Source organism: Eptatretus burgeri, chromosome 6, assembly GCF_056783735.1.
Source record: "Eptatretus burgeri isolate ZD-2024b chromosome 6, Ebu_testis_v1, whole genome shotgun sequence".
In the NCBI taxonomy this organism is placed as follows: Eukaryota; Metazoa; Chordata; class Myxini; order Myxiniformes; family Myxinidae; genus Eptatretus; species Eptatretus burgeri.
In genome coordinates, this window is record NC_140966.1 from 29,207,204 (window position 1) to 29,230,925 (window position 23,722).

Consider the following 23,722-nt stretch of genomic DNA (forward strand, 5'->3'; position numbering starts at 1 on the left):
TCTCTTTCTCTCTTTCTCTCTTTCTCTCTTTCTCTCTTTCTCCCTTTCTCCCTTTCTCTCTTTCTCTCTTTCTCTCTTTCTCTCTTTCTCTCTTTCTCTCTTTCTCTCTTTCTCTCTTTCTCTCTTTCTCTCTTTCTCTCTTTCTCTCTTTCTCTCTTTCTCTCTTTCTCTCTTCTATTCACCCTCTCATTTGCTCATGGTCATCTGCCTTCTGCTTGGAAATCAGCAAACATTATCGCTCTGCATAAAAAAGGTGCAAAAACATATCCTTGCAACTACAGACCAATCAGCCTTCTCCCAATAATCAGCAAGGTTATGGAATCCATCACTGCTTCTGACATTAAATCCTTCCTCTTCTCCAATGGCTTGATTTCCGATCATCAATTTGGATTCAGACCAGGTCACTCTTCCCAAGACTTGTTGCTCCTGCTTTCCCAACAATGGATGGAGGTCCTCAATGCCAGATATGAGATCAGAGCCATCTCCCTAGACATATTGCGTGCTTTCGATCAGGTCTGGTACCCCACCCTGCTCACCAAACTCTCTTCCTATGGTATCCAAGGATCTTTTGGAGGTCCTTGAGTACCTTCGTCCACTATCAGCTCCACTCTTGGCTCGCAGACTTCTTGTCCTGTCACAGTCAATGCGTGGCCCTTAATGGAATTCTCTCATCCCCTCTTCCTGTCCAGGCATAAAGGTAGTGTTCCTCAAGGTAGTGTTCTGGGCCCAGTGCTTTTTCTCGTTTTCATCAATGATCTCTCCGACTCTCTGGAAAATCCTGTTTATCTCTTTACTGATGACTCCACCCTCTGTTGTACCATTTGTCATCCCTCTTATCGGTAAGCAGCAGCCTCTTCACTCTCTGCAGATCTGGATAAAATCACAAGCTGGTACAACATGTGGAACACCTCCTAATGTCTCTGTTTCCCACTGTTTTGTGCTTCCCTCTCCCGTCCCTTTTGTCTCCTGCTCCCTTTGTTATACGTTCTGTGTGCTCTTATACGAGCCTTGACATTGTATATAAAGAAAGAAAAAAAAAAGGTCAAATGAGTAAAGGATCTCAAGGGGTCTGAAGGTCTAGAGGGGTCAAAGGGATATTAAGGATGTAAATTATTAAAGGCGCCCACAATCTCTGAAAGGTCGAAGGGGTCAAGTCAGGTATGGGAGCATGTGCCAGAGAAGCGTGTCATCGCATCCACTTTCCGCTGGTACTCTACTTTCCACGAGTACCTTATGAGTATACATAACATATACAATGAGTATACATGTCATATATTGTGAGTATACCTGGAATATGTTATGAGTATACATGACGTATTTTATGAGTGCAGTATATATGATGTATTTTATGATTATACATAACAGTATGCCTCTGAACATTGCATTGGTTGTACTATCCTTTTGAATCCAATCACGACAGACATTTTTTGCTAACATAATGAAGCACCTCTATTAATTGCTGCTCTTCTTGCTGAGCAACTGGATGAGCTACTTGCTAATGGAACACACCCTATCTCTTGATCGCTTGCTCCATCACTTGCAGGAGTTGATATGGAATGGCTATCTTGGCAAGCGATAGCATGCCACTTGCTAACGGAACACTCCGAGACAATTTACTGCATGTGGGTAATCCACACTATAATACACTCCTCCAGTGTGTCTGTCCGTTCAGGGTTGGGCTTCCCCGGTTCAGGGTGGGATTTCAAAATCAAATCTCCACCATTCTGTTTGCTCTGGATTGGTCTGAGGCCACTTAAGCCTCTCTTTTTTAAGGCTCGTGCTTTCTGACTGTCTCCCATGGCTTTATCGTAACTCTAATTCGCTATCTCATTTCATTTTTGTTCGTCACTAAGATTGTTTAAGACTCAGTTTTAGCAAAAAGTGGAAAAAAAAAATCTGACGAATATTGACGTTTTTGGAGAAAAATGCATTTTGGTATCCGTTTTGAATGTATCTGGTTGGACATGATGTGGAGAGAGGGGGTGGCAGGAGGGGGAAGAGAGTTGAGGGGTTGAAGTCACATTTTACATTATGTGGAATTTCCACGTGTTCCAGCTGGGAATAATTTATTTGTTATTATTTGGAAAAGTACAGCGACTGAAAACTGAAGTTTGGGATGAAACTGTAGTCTAATAAAAAATTTTCATGTTCCCGGGGTATATAGAAAGAATTTATTTCAAGCGAGTGATTACAGTATATTTGTCAGTCGATTTTTGGCTGCTCTTGGAGAACCCTTATTCTGGACATTTCCATCTGTCTGTCTGTCCGCGAAACTTTGGTCAAGCCCAGGGGCGAAACCACTCAACGGATTCCAATGAAATTTGGTAGGTAGGACCAATATTTCTGGGAATCGTGTGCTTTCGCATATGGGACCCCGGGCCCCAGCAACGGCATAGCAACGGCCCTTTAAATTGGTCAAAAAATCGAAAAACAAATCGAAAAATCGAAGCTTAGAGTTCTGTGCACAATCTATCTCGCTCCCTTCATGCCAATTTGCAGCACTAACAAAAAATATTTGTAGGAGGAGATAGGTTTTGGGCGAGGACATGTCGAACATTTCAGAAACGGTTAATTGTGAATATCTCTAAGAGAAAGAGTCTGATTTTGATGAAACTTGGGTGAAATGTGTACAATGTGGCTCGCATGTACACAAAAATGAATGGTTGCTATGCACACCTGCGTTGCTTAGCAACAGCTAAAATACTTTATCGTACATCGTACACTTATTGTGGACTGTACAAAAAAAATCAATACCTCCAAAACTAGACCTCCGAGGGACCTGTTATTTTGTGCCCAAGGAAAATGTCTTACAGGATCGTATAAAAAAATAAAATCTTTAGCGAATAGATAAATGGAATTACCAGGGCTGCCATTTGTTAGAGTCTCTTTGGAAACATGCCTGAAATTTCACAAGGCGGGTTTCTGGGCGCAAACTAAGAGGGCTGTGATAATCATATTTATTGTGCTAAATTGATTGATAGCATGTACATGAATATCGGCTAGTCGCGTTGGCCAGCTTTCCATCTAGAGCGAGCAGCCATGTCGCCGACCGGCTTGTCTTATTCTGTCTGTCTTTCTGTCACCTACAGGTCACAATTTCAAACCGATCTTCACGAAACTTTACCACATGGTCGAGTTTGTCATAAGGAAGAAGCCTATTGTTTTTGAGGTTAAAAGGTCAACATAGGCCAAAGGTCAACAACTTTGGTGACATTTCTAAAATCCTCAATTTTCATCCGCTTGACTTGAAATTTGAAGAGAATTTATATTTCAGGTCACTGAATTCAACCAACCAAATATTTTTAAGGTCAACATAGACCAAAAGATCAACATAGCCCCCAAGGTCAACAAATAACATGGTATTTCTAAAATACTAAATTTTCATCCGATTGAGTTGAAATTTGAAGATGATATATATTTCGGGTCACTGAATTCAACCATCAATTATTTTGGAGGTCCACATCGGCCAAAAGGTAAACATAAGCTGGATTTCTAAAATTGTCTATTTTCATCCGATTCACTTAAAATTTGAAGACGAGTTGCACATTTGGTCATTGAAGTCAACCACCAATTATTTTTGATGTCAAATTTGTTTTATGGATTCTCCAAGTATCGTGCTCTGTATGACGTCGTCTTCTTGTTTCTTTTCCTTGTTTTGTTTTTGATCCTTCCGCTGCTCCTTCCTTCTCCTTCTCTTTCTATTCTCTTTTCGAGGCCTCACATTATGTCATGGGGCGGTCCTGTGTAGATTTTGAAGAAAGGAAAGTAGAATAAAGAAAAAGAAGCGAGAACTGTGGCGACAGGTGGAAAGGGAATGTGAGGAGTGAGGGAGAGAGAAAATGGGGCAAATGAATGGAGGACGCGCGTCTGGCCTGTGGGATGAGAGACCTGGCCTGTGTGATGAGATCTCGTTGAGGATTGTAGTGATCCCCCCGAGGGCCGCCTGTTGGAGGCACCGTCTGTGTTGAAGACACTGAGGCAGAGGAGAGCCTCATTGGGACACATTGGCTGGATGGGGAGCAGAAACGTTTCCTCCTCCTGAGTGTCACCTGAGCCGACCTGAAGCAACGTGTGGCTTCAAGGTGTTGCAGGAATTGCTCCGGTTCGTTTGTTGGCGAAGTTTGAGAACCCTTCCAGAGAGAGGGAGGGGTGGCGTTGAAGTGTCAGCCTTGTGGCCTGTGGCTGGGGCGAGGCCGTTGGAGCATCACCTCAAACAGGTCTTTATTCTTCTCCCCCCCCCCCACCCCACCTTTCTCCTTTACACATTATTTTCTTTATATCTTGGCAAATATTATTTTGTTATTTTGTTCTCACCCTCCCCCCTTGGGATTAGCTTGGGATACCTTGTGGGCTGTGGAATTGTGTGTCTTGTCCATTTTGTCTTGGCACCTGTCTGTCCTTTAATCTCATAATTATTATCACTGAATATATTTTATTATGTTTCTTTTTTTTGTTTCGTAACATGGTCTATTCATTGCTTGGTGGTACACCCTGTGTTTCGTGTCCTGAGTAAAACATTTGCATTTAATTCTCTGTTTTGAATTTTGTATTGCATTCTTGGGCTCACATACGATACTGTGTGTTGAAGACTGAGTGGGGTTTGTGAATTGGCATCAGCATGAGGATGTTAACTTCGCTCGGCCACATCTCACTGCTGATGCAGCGTGACCGCACACGGGGTACGTGTTGGTCTCCCGAGAACGTCAACCAGGCCCTCCAGAGCAATAGGCGGTACCCCGAGCCCTCCACCCAAGGGCTAGGTCGTAACACTACTCCACACCCTCTCCCAGTCCTCATCCCCTCCCTCTTCTCCCAGTCCTCATCCCCTCCCTCCTCTCCCAGTCCTCAACCCCTACCTCCTCTCCCAGTCCTCATCTCCTCCATCCTCTCCCAGTGGTCACGCGCACCCACCTCTCCCAGTCCTCATCTCCTCCCTCCTCTCCCAGTTCTCACCCCTCCCTCCTCTCCCAGTCCTCACCCCTCCCTCCTCTCCCAGTCCTCACCCCTCCCTCCTCTCCCAGTCCTCACCCCTCCCTCCTCTCCCAGTCCTCAACCCCTCCCTCCTCTCCCACTCCTCATCTCCTCCATCCTCTCCCAGTCCTCACCCCTCCCTCCTCTCCCACTCTTCATCCCCTCCCTCCTCTCCCAGTCCTCACCCCTCCCTCCTCTCCCAGTCCTCACCCCTCCCTCCTCTCCCAGTCCTCACCCCTCCCTCCTCTCCCAGTCCTCACCCCTCCCTCCTCTCCCAGTCCTCACCCCTCCCTCCTCTCCCCGTCTTCATCCCTCCCTCCTCTCCCAGTCCTCATCTCCTCCATCCTCTCCCAGTCCTCACCCCTCCCTCCTCTCCCAGTCTTCATCCCTCCCTCCTCTCCCCTGTGCAGTTTATGTGAGGAGAATGAGATGTTGAAATCACATTTTACATTCGGTAGAATTGCACATTACAAACTGTATTGTGTGTGTGTGTGTGTGTGTGTGTGTGTGTGTGTGTGTACATGTGTGTGTACATGTGTGTGTACATGTGTGTGTGTACATGTGTGTGTACGTGTTTGTGTGTGTACGTGTTTGTGTACGTGTGTGTACGTGTTTGTGTACGTGTGTGTTTGTGTGTGCGTGCGTGTGTGTGTGCGTGTGTTTGTGTGTGTATGTACGTGTACGTGTGTGTTGTATGTACGTGTGTGTACATGTTTGTCTGTGTATGTGTGTACACGTGTGTGTGTATGTGTGTGTATGTGTGTGTGTGTACGTGTGTGTGTGTGCGTACGTGTGTGTGTGTGCGTACGTGGGTGTGTGTGTGTGTGTTTGTATGTGTTTATGTGTGTGTGTCTGTGAACGTGTGTGTGTGTGTGTGTCTGTGTACGTGTACGTGTGTGTGTGTACGTGTGTGTGTACGTGTGTGTATGTGTGTGTGTACGTGTGTGTGTGTACGTGTGTGTGTGTGTGTGTGTGTGTGTGTGTGTGTGTGTGTGTACGTGTGTGTGTGTGTACGTGTGTGTGTGTGTACGTGTGTGTGTGTGTGTGTGTGTGTGTGTGTGTGTGTGTGTGTACGTGTGTGTGTGTGTGTGTGTGTGTACGTGTGTGTGTGTGTGTGTGTGTGTGTGTGTGTATGTGTGTGTGTGTGTGTGTGTACGTGTGTGTGTGTGTGTGTGTGTGTGTGTGTGTGTGTGTGTGTGTGTGTGTGTGTGTGAGTGTGTGTGTGTGCGTGCGTGCGTGTGTGTGTGTTTGTGTGTGTGTGTGCGTGTGTGTGCGTACGTGTGTGTGTGTGTGTGTGTGTGTGTGTGTGTACGAGTGGGTGTGTGTGTGTGTGTGTGTGTGTGTGTGTGTGTGTACGTGTGTGTGTGTGTGTGTGTGTGTGTGTGTGTGTGTGTGTGTGTGTGTGTGTGTGTGTGTGTGTGTGTGTGTGTTCACATAATATAATATGTGAAGGAAATAAATTGTGTCGATTCCATCATTTCTGGATCTGACGAATTGCCAGCAACGGTTTTGTAAAACTTTACACGCAGAATCTAACTCAACATGTCCAAATGTCCTACATGTCTATGTCCGTGATTGACCCACGAGTAACCCTAACATCGCACGACTCACAACGTCATGGATTACAAACACATTTTATAACCACTATATGTATACACACACACACACACACACACACACACACACACACACACACACACACACACACACACACACACACACACACACACACACACACACACACACACACACACACACACCGACCAATATCATCGCGCCAAGATTGGACGTCTTAATTGTGAATCGTAACAAATCACTTCAACATGTCGTCACCACTTTCTACATCATTGTTGGAAAACGGGATTGTTTGCATTAAATCTTTGTAGTTAACACTTGGGCGGTGTATTGTTGAACACTGTTTTGTCGCATGTTAAATTATCCTGTTGTTTTACATCTAATTTTTGGGGAACATTTTAAAATAAACATTTTGCTGTAAAGGGAGTGGGACTCGTTTTGAATAACAATAGGAAAAAAAAAACGTTTCCTGGCGAAAATTATTTTGAAGAGGAAGATTTGTGAAAGTGAAGATCGAGTGAGAGGGAGGTTAATGAAAGGTGAAGTGAAGTTATTTATTTAAGGGGTAAAGAGGGGGATATCGAGTTGGGAACATGGCCACGGCCACTCGCTTCATTCAGATCTTGCGCAACTATCTCGCAGGGGTGAGAAATCGAACCTCGTGCTCACTTTAAACTCCCCTTGTTCGTGTCTTTTATTTTCAAGATATTTTCGCACGTCCCGTCTCCACCTGTTCACTTCCTTGTCTTGTGTATTCTCATCCTCTTCCTTGTGTCACTATTCCCCCAAAAGAAACACTTATATTCCCCCTCTTTGCCCTTCCTGGTGAACTCCGTCTCCCCCTCCCGCCCCAACACCTCCCCCACCACTCCATCTCTCCCCCCTCCACTCCTCCCCCGACTCTTTCCCCTGCTCCCCCCAAACTGTCACCCTGCTCTCCCCCAAACTGTCACCCTGCTCTCCCCCCCAAACTGTCACCCTGCTCTCCCCCCCAAACTGTCACCCTGCTCTCCCCCCCCAAACTGTCACCCTGCTCTCCCCCCAAACTGTCACCCTGCTCTCCCCCCAAACTGTCACCCTGCTCTCCCCCCAAACTGTCACCCTGCTCTCCCCCCAAACTGTCACCCTGCTCTCCCCCAAACTGTCACCCTGCTCTCCCCCCCAAACTGTCACCCTGCTCTCCCCCCAAACTGTCACCCTGCTCTCCCCCCCAAACTGTCACCCTGCTCTCCCCCCCAAACTGTCACCCTGCTCTCCCCCCAAACTGTCACCCTGCTCTCCCCCCAAACTGTCACCCTGCTCTCCCCCCCAAACTGTCACCCTGCTCTCCCCCCAAACTGTCACCCTGCTCTCCCCCCAAACTGTCACCCTGCTCTCCCCCCAAACTGTCACCCTGCTCTCCCCCCAAACTGTCACCCTGCTCTCCCCCAAACTGTCACCCTGCTCTCCCCCCAAACTGTCACCCTGCTCTCCCCCCAAACTGTCACCCTGCTCTCCCCCCCAAACTGTCACCCTGCTCTCCCCCCAAACTGTCACCCTGCTCTCCCCCCAAACTGTCACCCTGCTCTCCCCCCCAAACTGTCACCCTGCTCTCCCCCCAAACTGTCACCCTGCTCTCCCCCCAAACTGTCACCCTGCTCTCCCCCCAAACTGTCACCCTGCTCTCCCCCCAAACTGTCACCCTGCTCTCCCCCAAACTGTCACCCTGCTCTCCCCCCAAACTGTCACCCTGCTCTCCCCCCAAACTGTCACCCTGCTCTCCCCCCAAACTGTCACCCTGCTCCGAACCCCCCAAATGTCACCCCACTCCACCGACTCTTCCCCCGACTCTGTCCGTCTCCCCCTGACTCTGTCCCGTCCTTGATTTTGTTTCCCCACCCCCTCCGATTCGCCCCCCGTCCCCACCTCTCCTTGATTCTGTCCCTCCCTTCCATCCCACCCGACCCTTTTGGTAATGATCCAGAGTAATATCCTTTTTGGAGGTTTATTTTTAATATACTTTACACTCCTCTTCTCCAGCAAAACTTGCAGGGCAAGCTTTGGCTTCGTTATAAAGAGATATCACCCAGGTGAGCCTGAAACTCAGAATAGAAATGTATGTATCGTGAAGCAGGGCAATTGCACATGCTGCTCTTTTTGTTTTTTATTTTTTATTTTTTAATAGATCTGTGGTGAAAGTACAAATCATACCCCCAAATTATTTGGTAACGTTTGCTGTGAATTCATGAGCATGTGAACTAGATCTCCCTCAGGAAGGCTCATCTCATCTGAAAATAAATATCTTTCTATCCGTGTTTTAGTCCGACATCCCTTCTCGGCCAAAGATATTCTACTCTTTGTACTAAAACAAGAATGTTAGTTTATGTTTATCCAACTGCTTTGTCTGTCTTGTTTCTACGTCCAAAGTATTATTTTGGGGCAAATCCAAGAGAAGGTCCCCTCAGATGGCAGAATTTTAATATTCATGCCACAGCTCTAATTTCAATGAGATTTTCATGTCTGAATGTGAAATTTTATTAATCTTTGAAAGAAAATGGCAAAGTCACAGGTTTAATATGTGAAATCACTACACTAATTCACATATATGCAAATTAGGTGTTACGTATGGGACATTTTGAAATTGTGATGTAAATTCAACCAAACTTTTGAACAATTTTTTTTACATGGACATGAATACTTTACCATGCCCTATTAATACACAAGGAAAAAAATGTTCACTTCATTAATTATGCAAATTAGGCCTGTTCTTCATAATCGATGTCCCATACGTAACAGTTTTACATGGATTTTTAAGATTACACGAAAAGGTTCAAAAAATTTCAGTGCCATTTTCAGAAGTTCTAATCCATCATGTATTGGTCATATATCCTGTACTTCTAGCTGAAAATATAAGTAGATAATGAGTTCACAAGTAATTTTAAAATGTTCGTATGGGACAATACCGTTATGTACGGGACGTTGCTTGCAAAGTCTGTGGGAAAGACAATTTCATCATCGCCAAGATTTGACCATTACTTTAGCCAGTGGACATTTTGGGCATTCATGTATTCTCATGAGACCTGTCCTGCACACATGGCCCAGTTTAAGGCACACTAAACAATATGAGATCATTCCATTGGTAAGGAGGGGTGTAACCTCCCTTTGAAGAAGACATGAGTTTTTGTTCATCATTATTTCAGGCACCTCTAAGTTTCTGGTGCTTCTATGAAGCAAACTGGAATATGTATTTCTCTTTTACACAAAATTAATAGCTTCTTCTATTCCCTTGTGGAAGTCGAAGTCGTCCATATTATAACTACGTTGCGAGATTTGATATTTTCACTCGACTTGATAAATGTTTACATCCACACACATATACTTCGATTGAATGTACCAAAGCTCTGAGGTCCTGAGACAAATCAAAACAAAAATCTATCTGAACATTACAAAAAAATTAATTACCAACAAATTACTCGATGCAAATTCTTTTGTTTATTTTCATTCCTTGTACACACACTAAAACATATCTGTACTGTCTGTCCTGTCTGGGTTTAATCATCTTTTATGGCAGTGCATTGTTGTGTATGTCCGCAATAAAGTTGTGCATTTCAATTTCTTCAGAAGTGTTTGCAAACCCTGGTTGATATGATTCTAATTTTAAATAATTTTGCATTTTTAATACTTAATAATTATCAGTTAATCACTTTGTTTCATATCCAACAACATGAATTGCTGAGTTTGTAATCGTTAAATGTTGGATCTTTGTGTTAAAATATGCTCAAGCCTGTTGTTGATTGTGTTATGAAAGGCAATTTACACCAACAGTGTACAGTATATCTCGCATGAAAAGCCGATGGAGAATTTTATCCCCATACGCAACGCGTCCCCATACACAACGCGTCCCCATACGCAACGCGTCCTTCGTTAACACTAATTAATCTCTCTTTTCTCCCGTGTATTTTTTATGTAAGATAATTTGTGACGAGTTACAGAAGTGTTTCAACTTTCTCCACACTGAAAATTCTGGTGAATGATGAAATACTTTCAGAGAACTTTGAACTTGAACATATTTCTTTGAAAAATCGTTTCTTGTGGTCCCATACGTAACACACCATGTCATGTTTTATTTAATTAAATGAATGTCTTTTTTAATGGTTTTGTAAAACTTACCCCAGGGGGAAAGCATACATGAACATGCAGGTGACCCGAGGATCAGTTATTTCATTAGTCTGTGTTGATAGTCCTTGATCCGTTGTCAAAAGGCTTTTTAGAGGGCATGCGTTGGCTCGGCTGTATTTTTCCAGTGCAATGTCTGCCCCTCTCCCTCTGTTAAATTCAATCTTTCCTCCTTCACACCCTCGGCCTGTCCCCCTCCCGGACTTTCTCAATCCACCAATAACCTTCCCTTCACCAAACATCCTTTCAACAATCCCTCCTTTTCCCCATCAGTCTGTTTCTCTCCCCCCCCCCCACCCTTCTCAATCCATCAATAACCTCCCTTTCACCAAACATCCTTTCAACAATCCTTGCCTTCTCCCCACTGTTTTTTCCTTCAATCCCACGGCCGTTCGGTCATCCCTCAGTCCAGCGGAATCCTTCTCCATTTTAACTCCATTCTTACATGCCTGTTCATGGCACAACGCATGACACTTCGTGTTTGTGGCCTGCTTGGCTTCTCGCAAGCATGGTATAGTGCGGAACCGTACGAGTGGGTGCCTGCGCATGGGGGAGGGGTGGGGGCTTCCTTTGTGGCCAAGGGTGCATTAAGGGAGGGGCGAGGGCTGTACCGAACATTTCTGCAGAATGACGTGGCATTTTCCACAAGCGACGTCATGGACCTGCCCCCCATCATCTGCGGACCAATGAGAGACGGAGAAGACTTGTGAGAGAAGGAAAAAAGTGATGTGAAGAAGAAGAAATAGAAGAAGCAGACGGAAAAGGCTCGCACGAGCCGGGTCGAATAGTGCTCATGACCAGAAGGCTCAGACGCAGAAGGCTCGAGGGAGAAAAGGGAAAGAGCTTATGAGAGGAAGGAAAAGAGAGACGCAGAAGGCTAAGGGATGGAGAAGGCTTGCGAGGGGAGGAAAAAAGTGTGAGGGTGAAGAAGGAAAGGTTTCACGAGCAGTTGGTGTGAAGTTTCTGTGGGGAAAAGGAACACTTCTTCCACGAGCGTCGTCCTGCGGTCTCCATCCTCTCATCCACGAAGGATGAGGAGGGTGAACGGCAGCACTTCATTAACGGGGGCCTGAGGAGGAAGAAGCTGAGACAGAGGGCAAGTTGCATATCTTACTCATATATCTGAGATGCCGGAGAGGACTCGCCTACTGGGTCTGGGCACCTCGGGGACGCACTATGCAGCTGCTTGTCCCATCGCTCCTCATCGCCACTGCCCATTTTCCCCATCCATTTTCCTCTGCATTACCTTGTATATTTGGGCTGTGTGACGTGAGTGAGGAAAGAAAAGACTGCTTTTCTTTTCTCCATACTTTACTTTTAATTTATTTTCAAGTTCTTGTGCTTTTTATTCTCCCCTGAGTGAATGATGGCCAAGTCTTTTGTGTAAGTAGGATTGAAGAAGAATACGTGTTCTGGTTAAATCTGCTCATATGTGCCTTTTTGCTTTCTTGCTGATAAATCCTTGCTTTGAAATGATTGCTTGCTTGTGTGTTTGTAATAAATAATTATTTGTTGTTATTTCCAATCTGTCTCGGTTGTCTTTTCCTTTATCGGTCCGACATTGTATGAGTATAGTCTGATGGGAAGTTGTACCCCCACCCGATTTGCTTTGTTAATCAGCATACACTCACTGTACCGCTCGGCAGTAATCCGAGTGTGCGCTGAGGGCACGAGACCCCAATTGACTCAGCCGTCCACAGGTAAGGTATCATGCTAGGTCGTGTAACCCTGCCAGGATTGGCAGTGCCAATCGGCGTTTGTAGTTGCTTGGCAACCTGCCAGTGCACGGAGTTATCTGTGCCCGGCGACCTCAGGACCGGCCGTTCGGGAGGGACTCTAGTGCTTCCTCTTGTGGCAACCTCCGAACCCTGGATCTGTAACAATCCTTACTATAATTCACGGACCTGTGTCTGTGTCTATGTCTGTGTCTGTGTGTGTTTGTGTGTGTTGCGCTACTCCTACAGTTCTGGGCCAATTATATCCATACTTGCTACAGAGGATCAGCATGACCCCAATTAATGTATTGGGGTGTTTTTATCTTTGCTTGTGGTCTTGAGGGGGGGGGGATGCAAGTTTTCCATGTAAATGTGTATCGTGTGGCACTGCCTTCAGGTGGGGGAGGGTATTACAAGTCCCCACCTTTTCCAGTACAGTGAGGTGTTTTGAATTATAAGCAGTTACTATGTTGTTTTTTTTTCTTCTTTCACTTAAACTGGGTTTTTTTTTGCGTATACAGAGCTGTCAGTTGTCTATACACCACCCGAATAAAGGTATGTGTCAGAAGAATGTGTTGCATGCTTGGACCAAGATCACCTGTGGGGCGGGTGCTCTGCGAGGACTGTATTATAAAAAGAACCATGTCTGTCGTGGTATAACTTGAGAATGGATTAACAGATTTCAATGAAACCTATGCCCGTGGATTCAGGGGACTCTCGGGAGGGTTTGCGATGCAAAAAAAGGGAAGGTTTGTGTGTGAGTACGTGGGCACAAGTGGCGAAACTGCAAACGCCAACTTCGGAGGGCAGGATCTCCCAGGAATTATTTTTTGTTCTTGCCCCAAAGATTAGCCATCGCAGCAAAGATTGGTATTGCTGTCAGCGAAGCGACGGGTGTTATATGCTCGTGATTAGTAAGACGCAATACATGGGCAGTTGCATTTATCATGTCAAAGCATAAATGCGCGATACGCATTCTTTTCTTGCATTGCAAGTTGCCAAACCTTTATTGAATGTATCCTGTGAAATCTCCCTGGTTCATACTTGTAATCATAAAATTGTGACTTTATCCCAGGTTCTTCCTTCCTTGTAAGTTGTGCCAAAGACTTTGGCGATGTCAACCTGGAACAGCTCATTAAATCCTTGTGACGATTCCAGCAGTTTTTTCACTGCATTGGTAATTACTACATTTCAAACGAAATGGCACTCGGTCGAGCACATACCTCTGCCAGGCTGAACAGTTTATGTTTTGTATCCCACCGATAGGTCGGATCTGAATCCAGAACTTAACCAAAATGGAATTGGCTTGTTCTTGTCACCTCATCAACTCATAAACCTAGTTTTGTCATAACTCGTCCACAACTTTTTGAGATATCGTGCGATGTATCCTTTTGGCCCCATCTCTCATTTGTAAAGAAGCACTTAAAAATTCGAGTTGCCGGATCCGGATTCGGATCTTCACCAAAATCTAATCGATTCATCCTCGTCACAACACTCAACCTGTCCACCAAATTTCTCCCCGAATCAGTCCATAACTTTTTGAGATATCCTCTAGAATAAAGCGATACAGTGTGTATATTGTTGCGGGCCGGGGGTCGGTTGAGAAGACCACAAGGTGGGGGAAGCTATCTCGGTTCCCACCAGACTCCCCGGAATTGTAGGCCGTTGCACACGGATAATTCCGTGACGCGGCGGGTCGCTTAACCGAACGTGGACGCCAATAATCACGTGGTTTAATGACTGGGGAACACGCCCTCGGTACTTCTTGTCCGAACCGGATCACTTTACCACATCAGATGCAGCCGAGCGACACTGCCAAGGACGTACCAGCTAAAAGGAATGGATCGTTGAGAATAAAGTCCCGGCTAAACTAGGATTCGAACCATGCTGGATCAATGAAAAAGCACAAAGACGAGCTGGGAACATTCCTAATAATGATTTATTTACAATGGGTGAGGAATGGTATCAGGATTTTTGAGGTATCAGGTACAATCAGGATTTATTGAGGTGTGTTGTGTAGAGATTGGGGAGAGAGAGGTGTGGTGCAGCAAATAAACAGGGAACTTACAAAAGCGGACACAGAGCAGACTTAATACGAAAATAATAATGATAACGATCTTCTGCAGTCTTACTTAAGCAGACAGGCGCCGACACACACACACACACACACACACACACACACACACACACACACACACACACACACACACACACACACACACACACACACACACACACACACACACACACACACACACACACACACACACACACACACCCCGATGAAGATGGAGTATTGCAACAGGAAGGGGAAGGAGTTGAGGTTACGATCTCGGTACCTTTGTGCTTGATAGCACGACGTGCCACCAATACGTTTCGGGGGGGGGGGGGAGACCTTGTTCGTGAAGGAGGAGCTTGGGTGGCGAAGGGGCAGAGTCCAGAGTGCGAGGGTGGAGTGGTAGGTGGGTGGATTCAGTGTCGTGTGGGCGGAGAAGAGGAGGAGGAGTCCAGTGATGACGACAGAAGTCGGAGTCGAAGTCCAGCTTGAGCAGGAGAGGCAGGGCAGAGAGAGAACGAACAGCCCCGTTCCGACCTTTATAGGCCCGGTGTCGACGTCGTGTGGGCGGAGATGAGGAGGCGGAGTACAGACAGCAGGAGGCGGGTCGTGGAGGTGCCGACGAGGGTGAGGTGAGAGCGAGAGAGAGGCGGAGAAAGAGAAAGGCAGAGGGACTGCTCCGACCTTTATAAGACTTGTAGCGTGGGGGAGGGGCCACCAGGAATCGAAACGTCATCACCTGGATCGGGCGCTCCGATTGGCCCCGACCCCTCATGTGGCCCGCCAATTTTGGCCGGAAACTGCCTCACTTTGTTTCCGGCAAGGCCATCCCAGACGGCGGCAATATTCCGCTCTGACCCCACGACATGACATGAATCGCCCACACCAAAATTGGCACGCAAATTGTCCTGCAAAACCCCCCGGGCCGTGCCCTGGCGACCGGCCGAGGGTCCCGCATGCCCGCTCGGGCGCCCAACCAGTGCCGATCAACGCTCCCTCCGCACGCCAACGTAGCCTGCACTGTACATTCCCCGGCTCGATTACAGCTTCGCTGGCCGTAGAGACGAGAAGACATTCATCATCCGTGGAGAATCCGCTGCTGCCAACGAGGGCCGAAGGTACATCATTCTGGATAAATTCATGCACGTTTCACGAGCGGTGTACGTGTCTGCCTTCGCGCACATTCCATGCAGTGTGCGCGGTTCGGCCATTACACACGTGGCCAGCGCTCTCGTTCGCATGACACCACTAGCGTGTGCGCGGGGCGATCACCAATATGTGTCGGATATTGATGTTGAAAAGGAACAAGCCGCTTCTACTCCGCACACTTGTATCCCGCCCAACATGGCGTGGAGTCGTCTTTATCAGCCTCCGTACGTGTTTGGTGCAGCGTGGGCGTCGTGCTGCCTGTGTTTCCTGTGTTGTGAAAAACACCATTCGTGCAGCCTCTTAAGAAGTATTCATTCGCATGCCTTTTCAATGCAACCGGCAATCCTCCCCAGATCATCGGAAGCTCGAGTCGATAATCCTGCACTGCTAAGCGCACATGACTCGCCGCACCCGTTGGGTTTTGGGCTCGCCCAGGAGTGAGGGCTCTGTGCAGCAGTTTCCTCATAGCGGCGCCGCACGCGCTGACCTCCATGAGGCCTACCTCACAGCGAAGGCGCACGTGGCTGATTTACCTCAGGAATAATCAGACGAAAAGAAGAGTAGGGACAAAATGAAGAAGAAAATGATTTGAACAAACCAAGCTATTAGATCATCGCAACGCACTCCCTTGTTGTCCCGCCAAACAAAAGGAAAGGGACTATCTACACGTGTAATAATGGAAAAACTGTCTTGGGACCACTATCTGTTGGATGCATGCGGTTCCGAGAACCGCAACAATATATATATATATACATATATACATATATACATATATATATACATACATACATACATACATACATACATACATACATACATACATACATACATACTAGGTGAATCCACCCGGCGTTGCCCGGGTTCTTTTTGAATGAATTGAATCTTCTGTACATTGGTCTGAAACGAGCCCAGTTGGTGAGGGGGAACCACCCCTCCCCCCTCCTCCCTCCCATCCCCCCGGCCGAGGGGCGAGGCCCGTCCTGACATTTTTTGTGTCGGAGGTTTCCTCCTATCTTTCACCATTCAGGAGATTAGCGTGTTCAGACAAACAAACAAAAACTTAAAATAAATATATATATATATATATATATATATATATATATATATATATATATATATATATATATATATATATATATATATATATATATATATATATATATATATATGTAGATCTCCTTTAAAATAAAGCGTGATGGACACACACACACACCTCCTCATGCGTTAAATTCGTTATTGCCAGGGTAGCTGATGTGTATAAATTCAGTATATGAATGCCATGAAATTGTAATGGTTTTATACTGCAAAAGGTTGTCATGCCAGTTTATTTCTTCCCCCCCCCCCCCCGCTCCCCCACCCTATTTATTTAACTATCTTCTGAGGCAGGTCTCAGCCTCCTCCAGTTCTGCCAGTTGGACCTGCACACAAATTATCTGGGAATGCATACTGTGAGAGGGATCATCGTAGAGAACATGCTCCTCCACAACTAATCTATTCTGGACACACTGCTCTCCAGGCAGGCACACAAGGCACAAGGTGAGTATTCAGTCTATTGCTTTTACAGTTTTAGGTGAACTTTTCTTTGTATTTTGGGATAACCTGTATCAAATCACTTTGGGGGGGTGTATTTTAGCTTATATGTAATTAGAATTTCAGGAAAGGTATTGTGCTGTCTGTCCGTCTGTTTGTCCGTCTCCTATTTTGACTTCTCCAGCCAAACCACTGGGCCGATCCGGCTGAAATTTGGCAGCAACATTCCGCTCCTTACTGGTAACGGGGATTGCAAAGCTTCTTCCAGTCACGTGACTTTAAGTAGGTCAAAATGGCGGACTGGGTAAATTCCTTCAAAAATCATCTCCAAACCCACCAATCAAAATGATAAATTTGGGTTACATCATTATACCAGGGTAGGGATGTTAAATTGCGGACATAATGCCGATCATGTGACTGGAAGTGTGTCAACATGGCCGACTTAGTCAATTTTTGATAAGCTCGTCTAACCTATTGCAGTATCGAGTCATTACAGGACCCCGATTCTCTCCACGACTAGTGGAAGAGGGTATTGCAAGTCTTACTGCAGTGCCAATTCTGGGGGAATTAACCCGTTTTTTTCAGTCATCTCAGTGGAGATGACCTAATAAAGCCAGTCTCAAAGTCTGTCCGTCCATCCGTCCGTCCGTCCACAATCAAACCGAGTGGAGACAAATAACCAATAGTGGAATGGATAGAGGTCAATAAGACATGCACAACGATATAACTTTCAAGGTCGTCCAAGGTCGAGGTCGAGGTCACGAGGCTGTCAAAGTTGCGAAAATCGTCGATTTCAAATCGTATCTCCTCCCTCATTTATCAAGAGAGATCAAATGTTATTAGTGATTCAGATACTATGGACTATTATCTAGAACGAGCCATTTTTTTTAAAATTTGCTCTCGTTCCGATTTTATAGCCCTTCAAACTTCGCTCCGACGACCTTCTGACGCTATGTTTGGAGAGTCATATCTCGGCCACAGAGTAGAGTAGCAGGCAGTAAATGGTATCGTTTGAGAGAGAACAACATGGTCTATCATGATCACACAGCAGCACGTCAATATTACCTACCACGTGGCTACCACTTATCACGTAACTTGGCAAGTACCGCGCCTGGTGTTGTCGGAGTCACTGATTTCAAATCGTATCTCCTCCCTCATTAATAAAGAGAGATCGAATGTTATTAGTGATTCAGATACTATTATATGGACTATTATCACGACCAGATCCACGAGCCATGGAATCGATTATAGATGCCCCTAATTTGATTTTGCTTCTGTCGACCTCTGGCAGAGATGACCGGCACTCCCGCTCGGGGGTATTTTTTATGACGGTTTCTTCGCGAGTTCAATAAAGATTAGAAAACCGAAAATGTTATGGTTAACTTGCAAATGCATTCTGACCACTAAAATACCATGTATTAAGAAATTGTTTGGTTTCCAATGTTGGTTATCGGGTTGGGGATATTTTTATATTTCATGTTCATAGTGTATGTAAAACATATCATTATTTGGAAACTAATGGTGAATGATCATTGAACAAAACGAAATGATCTACAATCTACATTATGGGGCCATGATCACGTGATGCAAAATATGGTTTTAATGTGTCGGTCGCCTTCTTTTATATGCAGCACATGCCTGTGGGTAGCACCATTTGCTGTGAGCACAGCTGTTCCACTGATGCAGGTGCTCAATGTAGCTCAGAGAAAAGAATTTGGAACTTGTTCAGGGTGCCGGCAATAGCTCACTTACTCTTTGCTAAGGACATCGTGGAACCATTAACATCCACCAAATAATACTCGCAGCCGGGACACCCAAACCAATGCAGGATAGCTCTGGGCTATCATGCCAGGCCAAAAATTAGAAATGGTGAGAGGACATGTGGGTGGGAGAAGGTGAATATATATATTTGAACATCAATCTCTGAAGACCCAAAAGGACCCTCAAGACCCCAAAGACCTTGACACTATTTAGACCCCTTACGGCTTACACCCTCCAGACAGATTAGACAGCTTAGACCCTTGACCATTTAGACCACATGGACCTTCTTATGTCACAAATACATTTCAAATAAATGTAATAGCACCAATATTATAAACAAGAAAAAGACGTCATGCAGCGCACGATACTTACAAAATCCACCCCCCTCTCCACAGGTTGCCATGGATACATCAAATTGTCTATTTCATCAAGATTAAAATTGACAATCTTAATCAAAGCTCAGGTCAATCGGATGACAACTGATTATTTTTCAGATTGAAATTGATGGTTTCAGAAGCTTGACCTTGAGTTGACCTTTGACCTTTTGACCTCAAACATTGTTGGTTTCCCAATTCAGTGACGCAATATGCAAATCTTGTTCAAATTTCAAGTCAATCGGATGAAAAATAACAATTTTAGAAATTTGACCTCAAAATAAATATGCTTCTCAGTTGAGACTACCTATACAACTTCGTAAAGTTTCATGATGATCAGTTTAAAATTGTGACCTGGAGGTGATGGGCAGACAGACAGACAGACAGACAGACAGATAACAAAATCGACTGACCAATATACTTGAAAATCTTCGATCTTGCAAGTAATAAATTTGTTGAAAATAAATGTTTGTATTATGATTGGTGTAAATCATGCAAACACAGAAAATTTGTGACGTCATTCTCTGCAACGATGTGTGGAGAGGTGAGCGTAGTGAGACTATCCGTGTGTGTGTGTGTGTGTGTGTGTGTGTGTGTGTGTGTGTGTGTCGGGGTCTGTGGGGGTGGGTGTGTGTGTGTGTGTGTGTGTGTGTGTGTGTGTGTGTGTGTGTGTGTGTGTGTGTGTGTGTGTGTGTGTGTGTGTGTGTGTGTGTGTGTTCGTGTTGTTTTTCTTTTTCTTTTTTCCACCCCACTCAAGTGTTGCATATCATATGAAATATGAAACGTATCGAGGTCAAGACACTGAGCCAAGCTTTCTGAAATGATAATTTCACCACAGTTAGGCAGTCACTCTGGCCCAACAAATTTGTGCATGGATTCCAGGATGTTAAAGGCCAGAACGTTTGTTGTTAAGTCAAAAATATTGAATGTGCTTTACCCCATCTTGCACTCTTCTTTGAAATGGTTTGTTTCATCGTTAGTTCACGTTAACCCCTTTCCTGCCGTTTGTTCACACTGACCTCTTTCCTGCCACCCCCCCCTCCGTGTTCTTCAGTGCCGGAGATGTGGTTACAGTCACTGACTTGAAATTCATGACCCCTGGAGACAGTTATGTATGGAAGTTGTCCCAAGATCAACCCCACCTGTAACCTGGCCAGTTACCCCACTCTAATTGATAGTTTTCACCATTTACTGGCCCAGTCCCAGTGAAAATGTTGTCATGATTGTCTTCATGCATTGCCACAAAACGTGTGCACGTCTACTTGGTGGATGCCTCTTTCACATCATAACTACAGTTGTTGGAATGAGCAATTATTGTAAGTGATTTTGAATTCCTTTTTTTTGGGGGTGCCACTGGATGTAATAAAACTATCTTGATTGTGGAATGTTTGTTTCAAACCTAAATGTTTAAACTGAAACAATCGTGAGGCGAAATGATTGGCCTAATTAACTACTCATCACGGGAGATTCCGATGATGTTTAAGGTCTTGGTTTCCATGGCAACAAGCTGAGCAAGGTGTAAGGCAGGTGTGCCAACCCAGAGGGGAGAGCAGAACTCCATCAAGTTGCGGATTAAGGCCTTGTAGGTAGACAATACTTCAGGTGTGCCAAGGAAGGACTTTGTATGATGTAGGATGCCAAGTCGGCGGATGGCTTTCGAGGCCAAATTTGAAATGTGATTTGCCCAAGAAAGATCATGGCTGATCGTCCAAGAGTTTGAATGAATGAACTTCCTCAAGAGGATTGATAAATTGGACAGGATGGTTTTCCACATGGTCCTTTTGGAGAGAGATAGTGAAATTGTGAGATTTGTCAGAATTGAAAGACATATTCCAAGTGTTTGACCAGCAATTTATACCATTTCCTGTTTGTACATTTAAGTTGTGGCCATGAATGTAACGCTTGCACACACACACGGATGGACGCTTATTTTACCAATAGATGCAAAAATGTTATATAATTTATGTTGTTACCCAGAACAAAAGAAAGAAAAAAAAAATATGTATATATATATATATATATATATATATATATATATATATATATATATATATATATATATATATATATATATATATATATATATATATATATATATATTGTTACGAATTCTGGCCCGCCCGGCGTGTGATCGGCCACGTAACTCGAATCGCGACCGCGTCGCCCACCGGAACGGACAATTCAGTCGTGACCCTCCTTGGAACTATCGCCAGGAGCAAGTCACGGGTGGGTCTTTCGACCCCACCACAATCGTGCCAATCGGCCACCCGCGCAGGATAGGGTTGTTCGCCAAACTCGACCTACCTAAGTACCTGTGCGGGTAGTTAACCGGGTGATCGTACCTCGCCGCTGGCCGGCCTAGGACACGAACCGCTTAAGCGGTCCGTTCCGTGCTTCAGTGATAACCGAGCGGTGTTATCGCCGGCCCCAACGGACGTGATTAGTTACCGGGTGCTTACACCCTTCTACCAATTCCTTCCGTGATGCAAGATGGAACTTTCAAACAAAGGAAAGGACGCAACGAAACGGGGAACAGTTCGCCAAGTACATTTATTCCACACGGAGACAAGGCAAGCACTTATTCACAGCCATACAGTAAGAATGCAATTTACAAGCAATAGTTACAACCTAATAAAGCAAGGTTTATTTACATGCACTTAAACAGTTTCTACTTTACAAGACATGGCGCCACAACACGCATTCACACAAAAGCAAAGGAAAGACCCCCTCAAAGGCAAGGGAGTCAGACTGGGCCTGTGGGCCTAATGCGCGTGAAACCTGGATGAACGGCCAGGTCCACGAGACCGAAGGGTCCTACCCACGCCCTCGTGGCGCGATGGCGGGCAAGCCGCAATGTCAGCTTAGCTGCGCCTGGCTTCGTGCCCCTGGCGTGGTCGGCGAGCTCTCTCCGGCGCTCCCCATCTGCCTTTCCCGTCGGCTTCGAGCTCCGTCTCCCGACTTGACTGCCCCGCCGACACTGCAGACTTGACTTCTTCTGCCGACACTCCGTCGCTGCCACTGCACCGCTCCCACTTGGTTCTCTGCCAACGTACTGCGCCCCTTTTTTTCTTCCGCGAGCTTGCGCTTGTATAGTCCGGGGGAGGGGCGTCTGTAAATTTCTGGATCACAGCGGGTTCGGAGGCGGGGCTATGCCACCCGATGCTAATTCATTGGATGGATGAAAAGGGGACGTGAAGCCTTCCTGATCCGCTTTTTGAGGCGAACGGAACACATTCACAGCCCATGGCACGACGTGTGGTAGAAAGGTGGAGGTGGTGGGAGTTTGGTTGTTGGCAGGCGTCGCCCGAGAATGGCGGTGAAGCGATGTTTGTGGGATGGAGTTGTGGAGGTAAAGAGGCGAAGGTGGTGGTGTTTGAGTTGTTGGGGTGCGTTGTTTGGTCCAAAATAACGATAGAGAAAAGAAAAACGGCTATCTCAAAGGATCGCAGCCCGGTGAACACGGAAATTCCCTCTAAACAACAGTGGGGAAATCGAACTACACAATTACTTATCGTCATAAGGACCCTTTATGGTGTATTGCGAATTTCCACAGCTGTAACAATATAATCAGCCCTCACAGCTTGCACCCCCACCTTCCTCCTCCTGAACATAATTCATAGTAAATATTATCATTTTAAATTCACCCTATGCATTCACAAGTCCCAGCTATGACTTTCCCATCGATGTTAAGAAGCACAAAGGTATGGTGAGAATGCACCATCTTTCGCCTTTCATGGACGTATATTGCCGGTAGTTTTTGCAATAAGGACTTAACATAACTCTTTGGATTAGTTGATCAGGAAGTTCTCCAACTGTTTTGTGCAGAGGCACACCGCTTTCTCACAAATACGCTTACAAGTACTGACGGCTTCTTTAAAAGCTTTTTTTTTTTAGTCGTTTCATTCAACAATCCTTATCTGGGAGATATGAAAGATGTCCAGACCCCTTGATTTACTTCTTTATTCAGGGTTTGTTATGTGGTGTAGCATTTTGAAAGTCCCTTATTGCAGACGTCCATTAAATAAATCACCAAGCCTACCATGTTCACATGACGTAATCTCACAAGGTTCACAGTCCACTTACTGGCAGCACTGGTCAAAGGTGTGGCTAGAACGTGCCCGTATACAAACTTTCGGATCTTGCACTTGGCCATGTCCTCAGGAGTTTGTAGTACGGGGAGCTGCAAGCTATCAGCTTTTTAGGTGAGTTCAGACAGTTGTCCGATTATTTTGTCATTCAGAGGCACACCCTTTTCTCGCAGGTCATTTCCAAGTATTTTTGGCTTCTTTTCGATGTTTTGTGAGCCTTTTTAGGCAACGATCCTTCTTTGGCACACACGGTATCTGTTCAGCTGCCCTGATGAACCCCAGTGAGAGGGGTTTCACCCCAATTTGTGATTCACGTGTGGTGTAATGAGTTTTCTAATTGCCTTTTTG

General features: G+C 45.5%; 1 protein-coding gene across 1 annotated transcript; it reads left to right on the plus strand.

Annotated features, from left to right (window-relative positions):
* Positions 1-7,008: 7,008 nt before the first annotated feature.
* NDUFA7 (NADH:ubiquinone oxidoreductase subunit A7) lies at positions 7,009-20,671 on the plus strand. Its single transcript, XM_085884413.1, has 4 exons — positions 7,009-7,190; positions 8,566-8,615; positions 17,008-17,157; positions 20,341-20,671. Exons 1-4 carry the CDS (start codon positions 7,140-7,142, stop codon positions 20,432-20,434), a joined length of 345 nt encoding a protein of 114 aa, XP_085740539.1. The 5' UTR covers positions 7,009-7,139; the 3' UTR covers positions 20,435-20,671.
* The last annotated feature ends 3,051 nt before the right edge of the window (positions 20,672-23,722 follow it).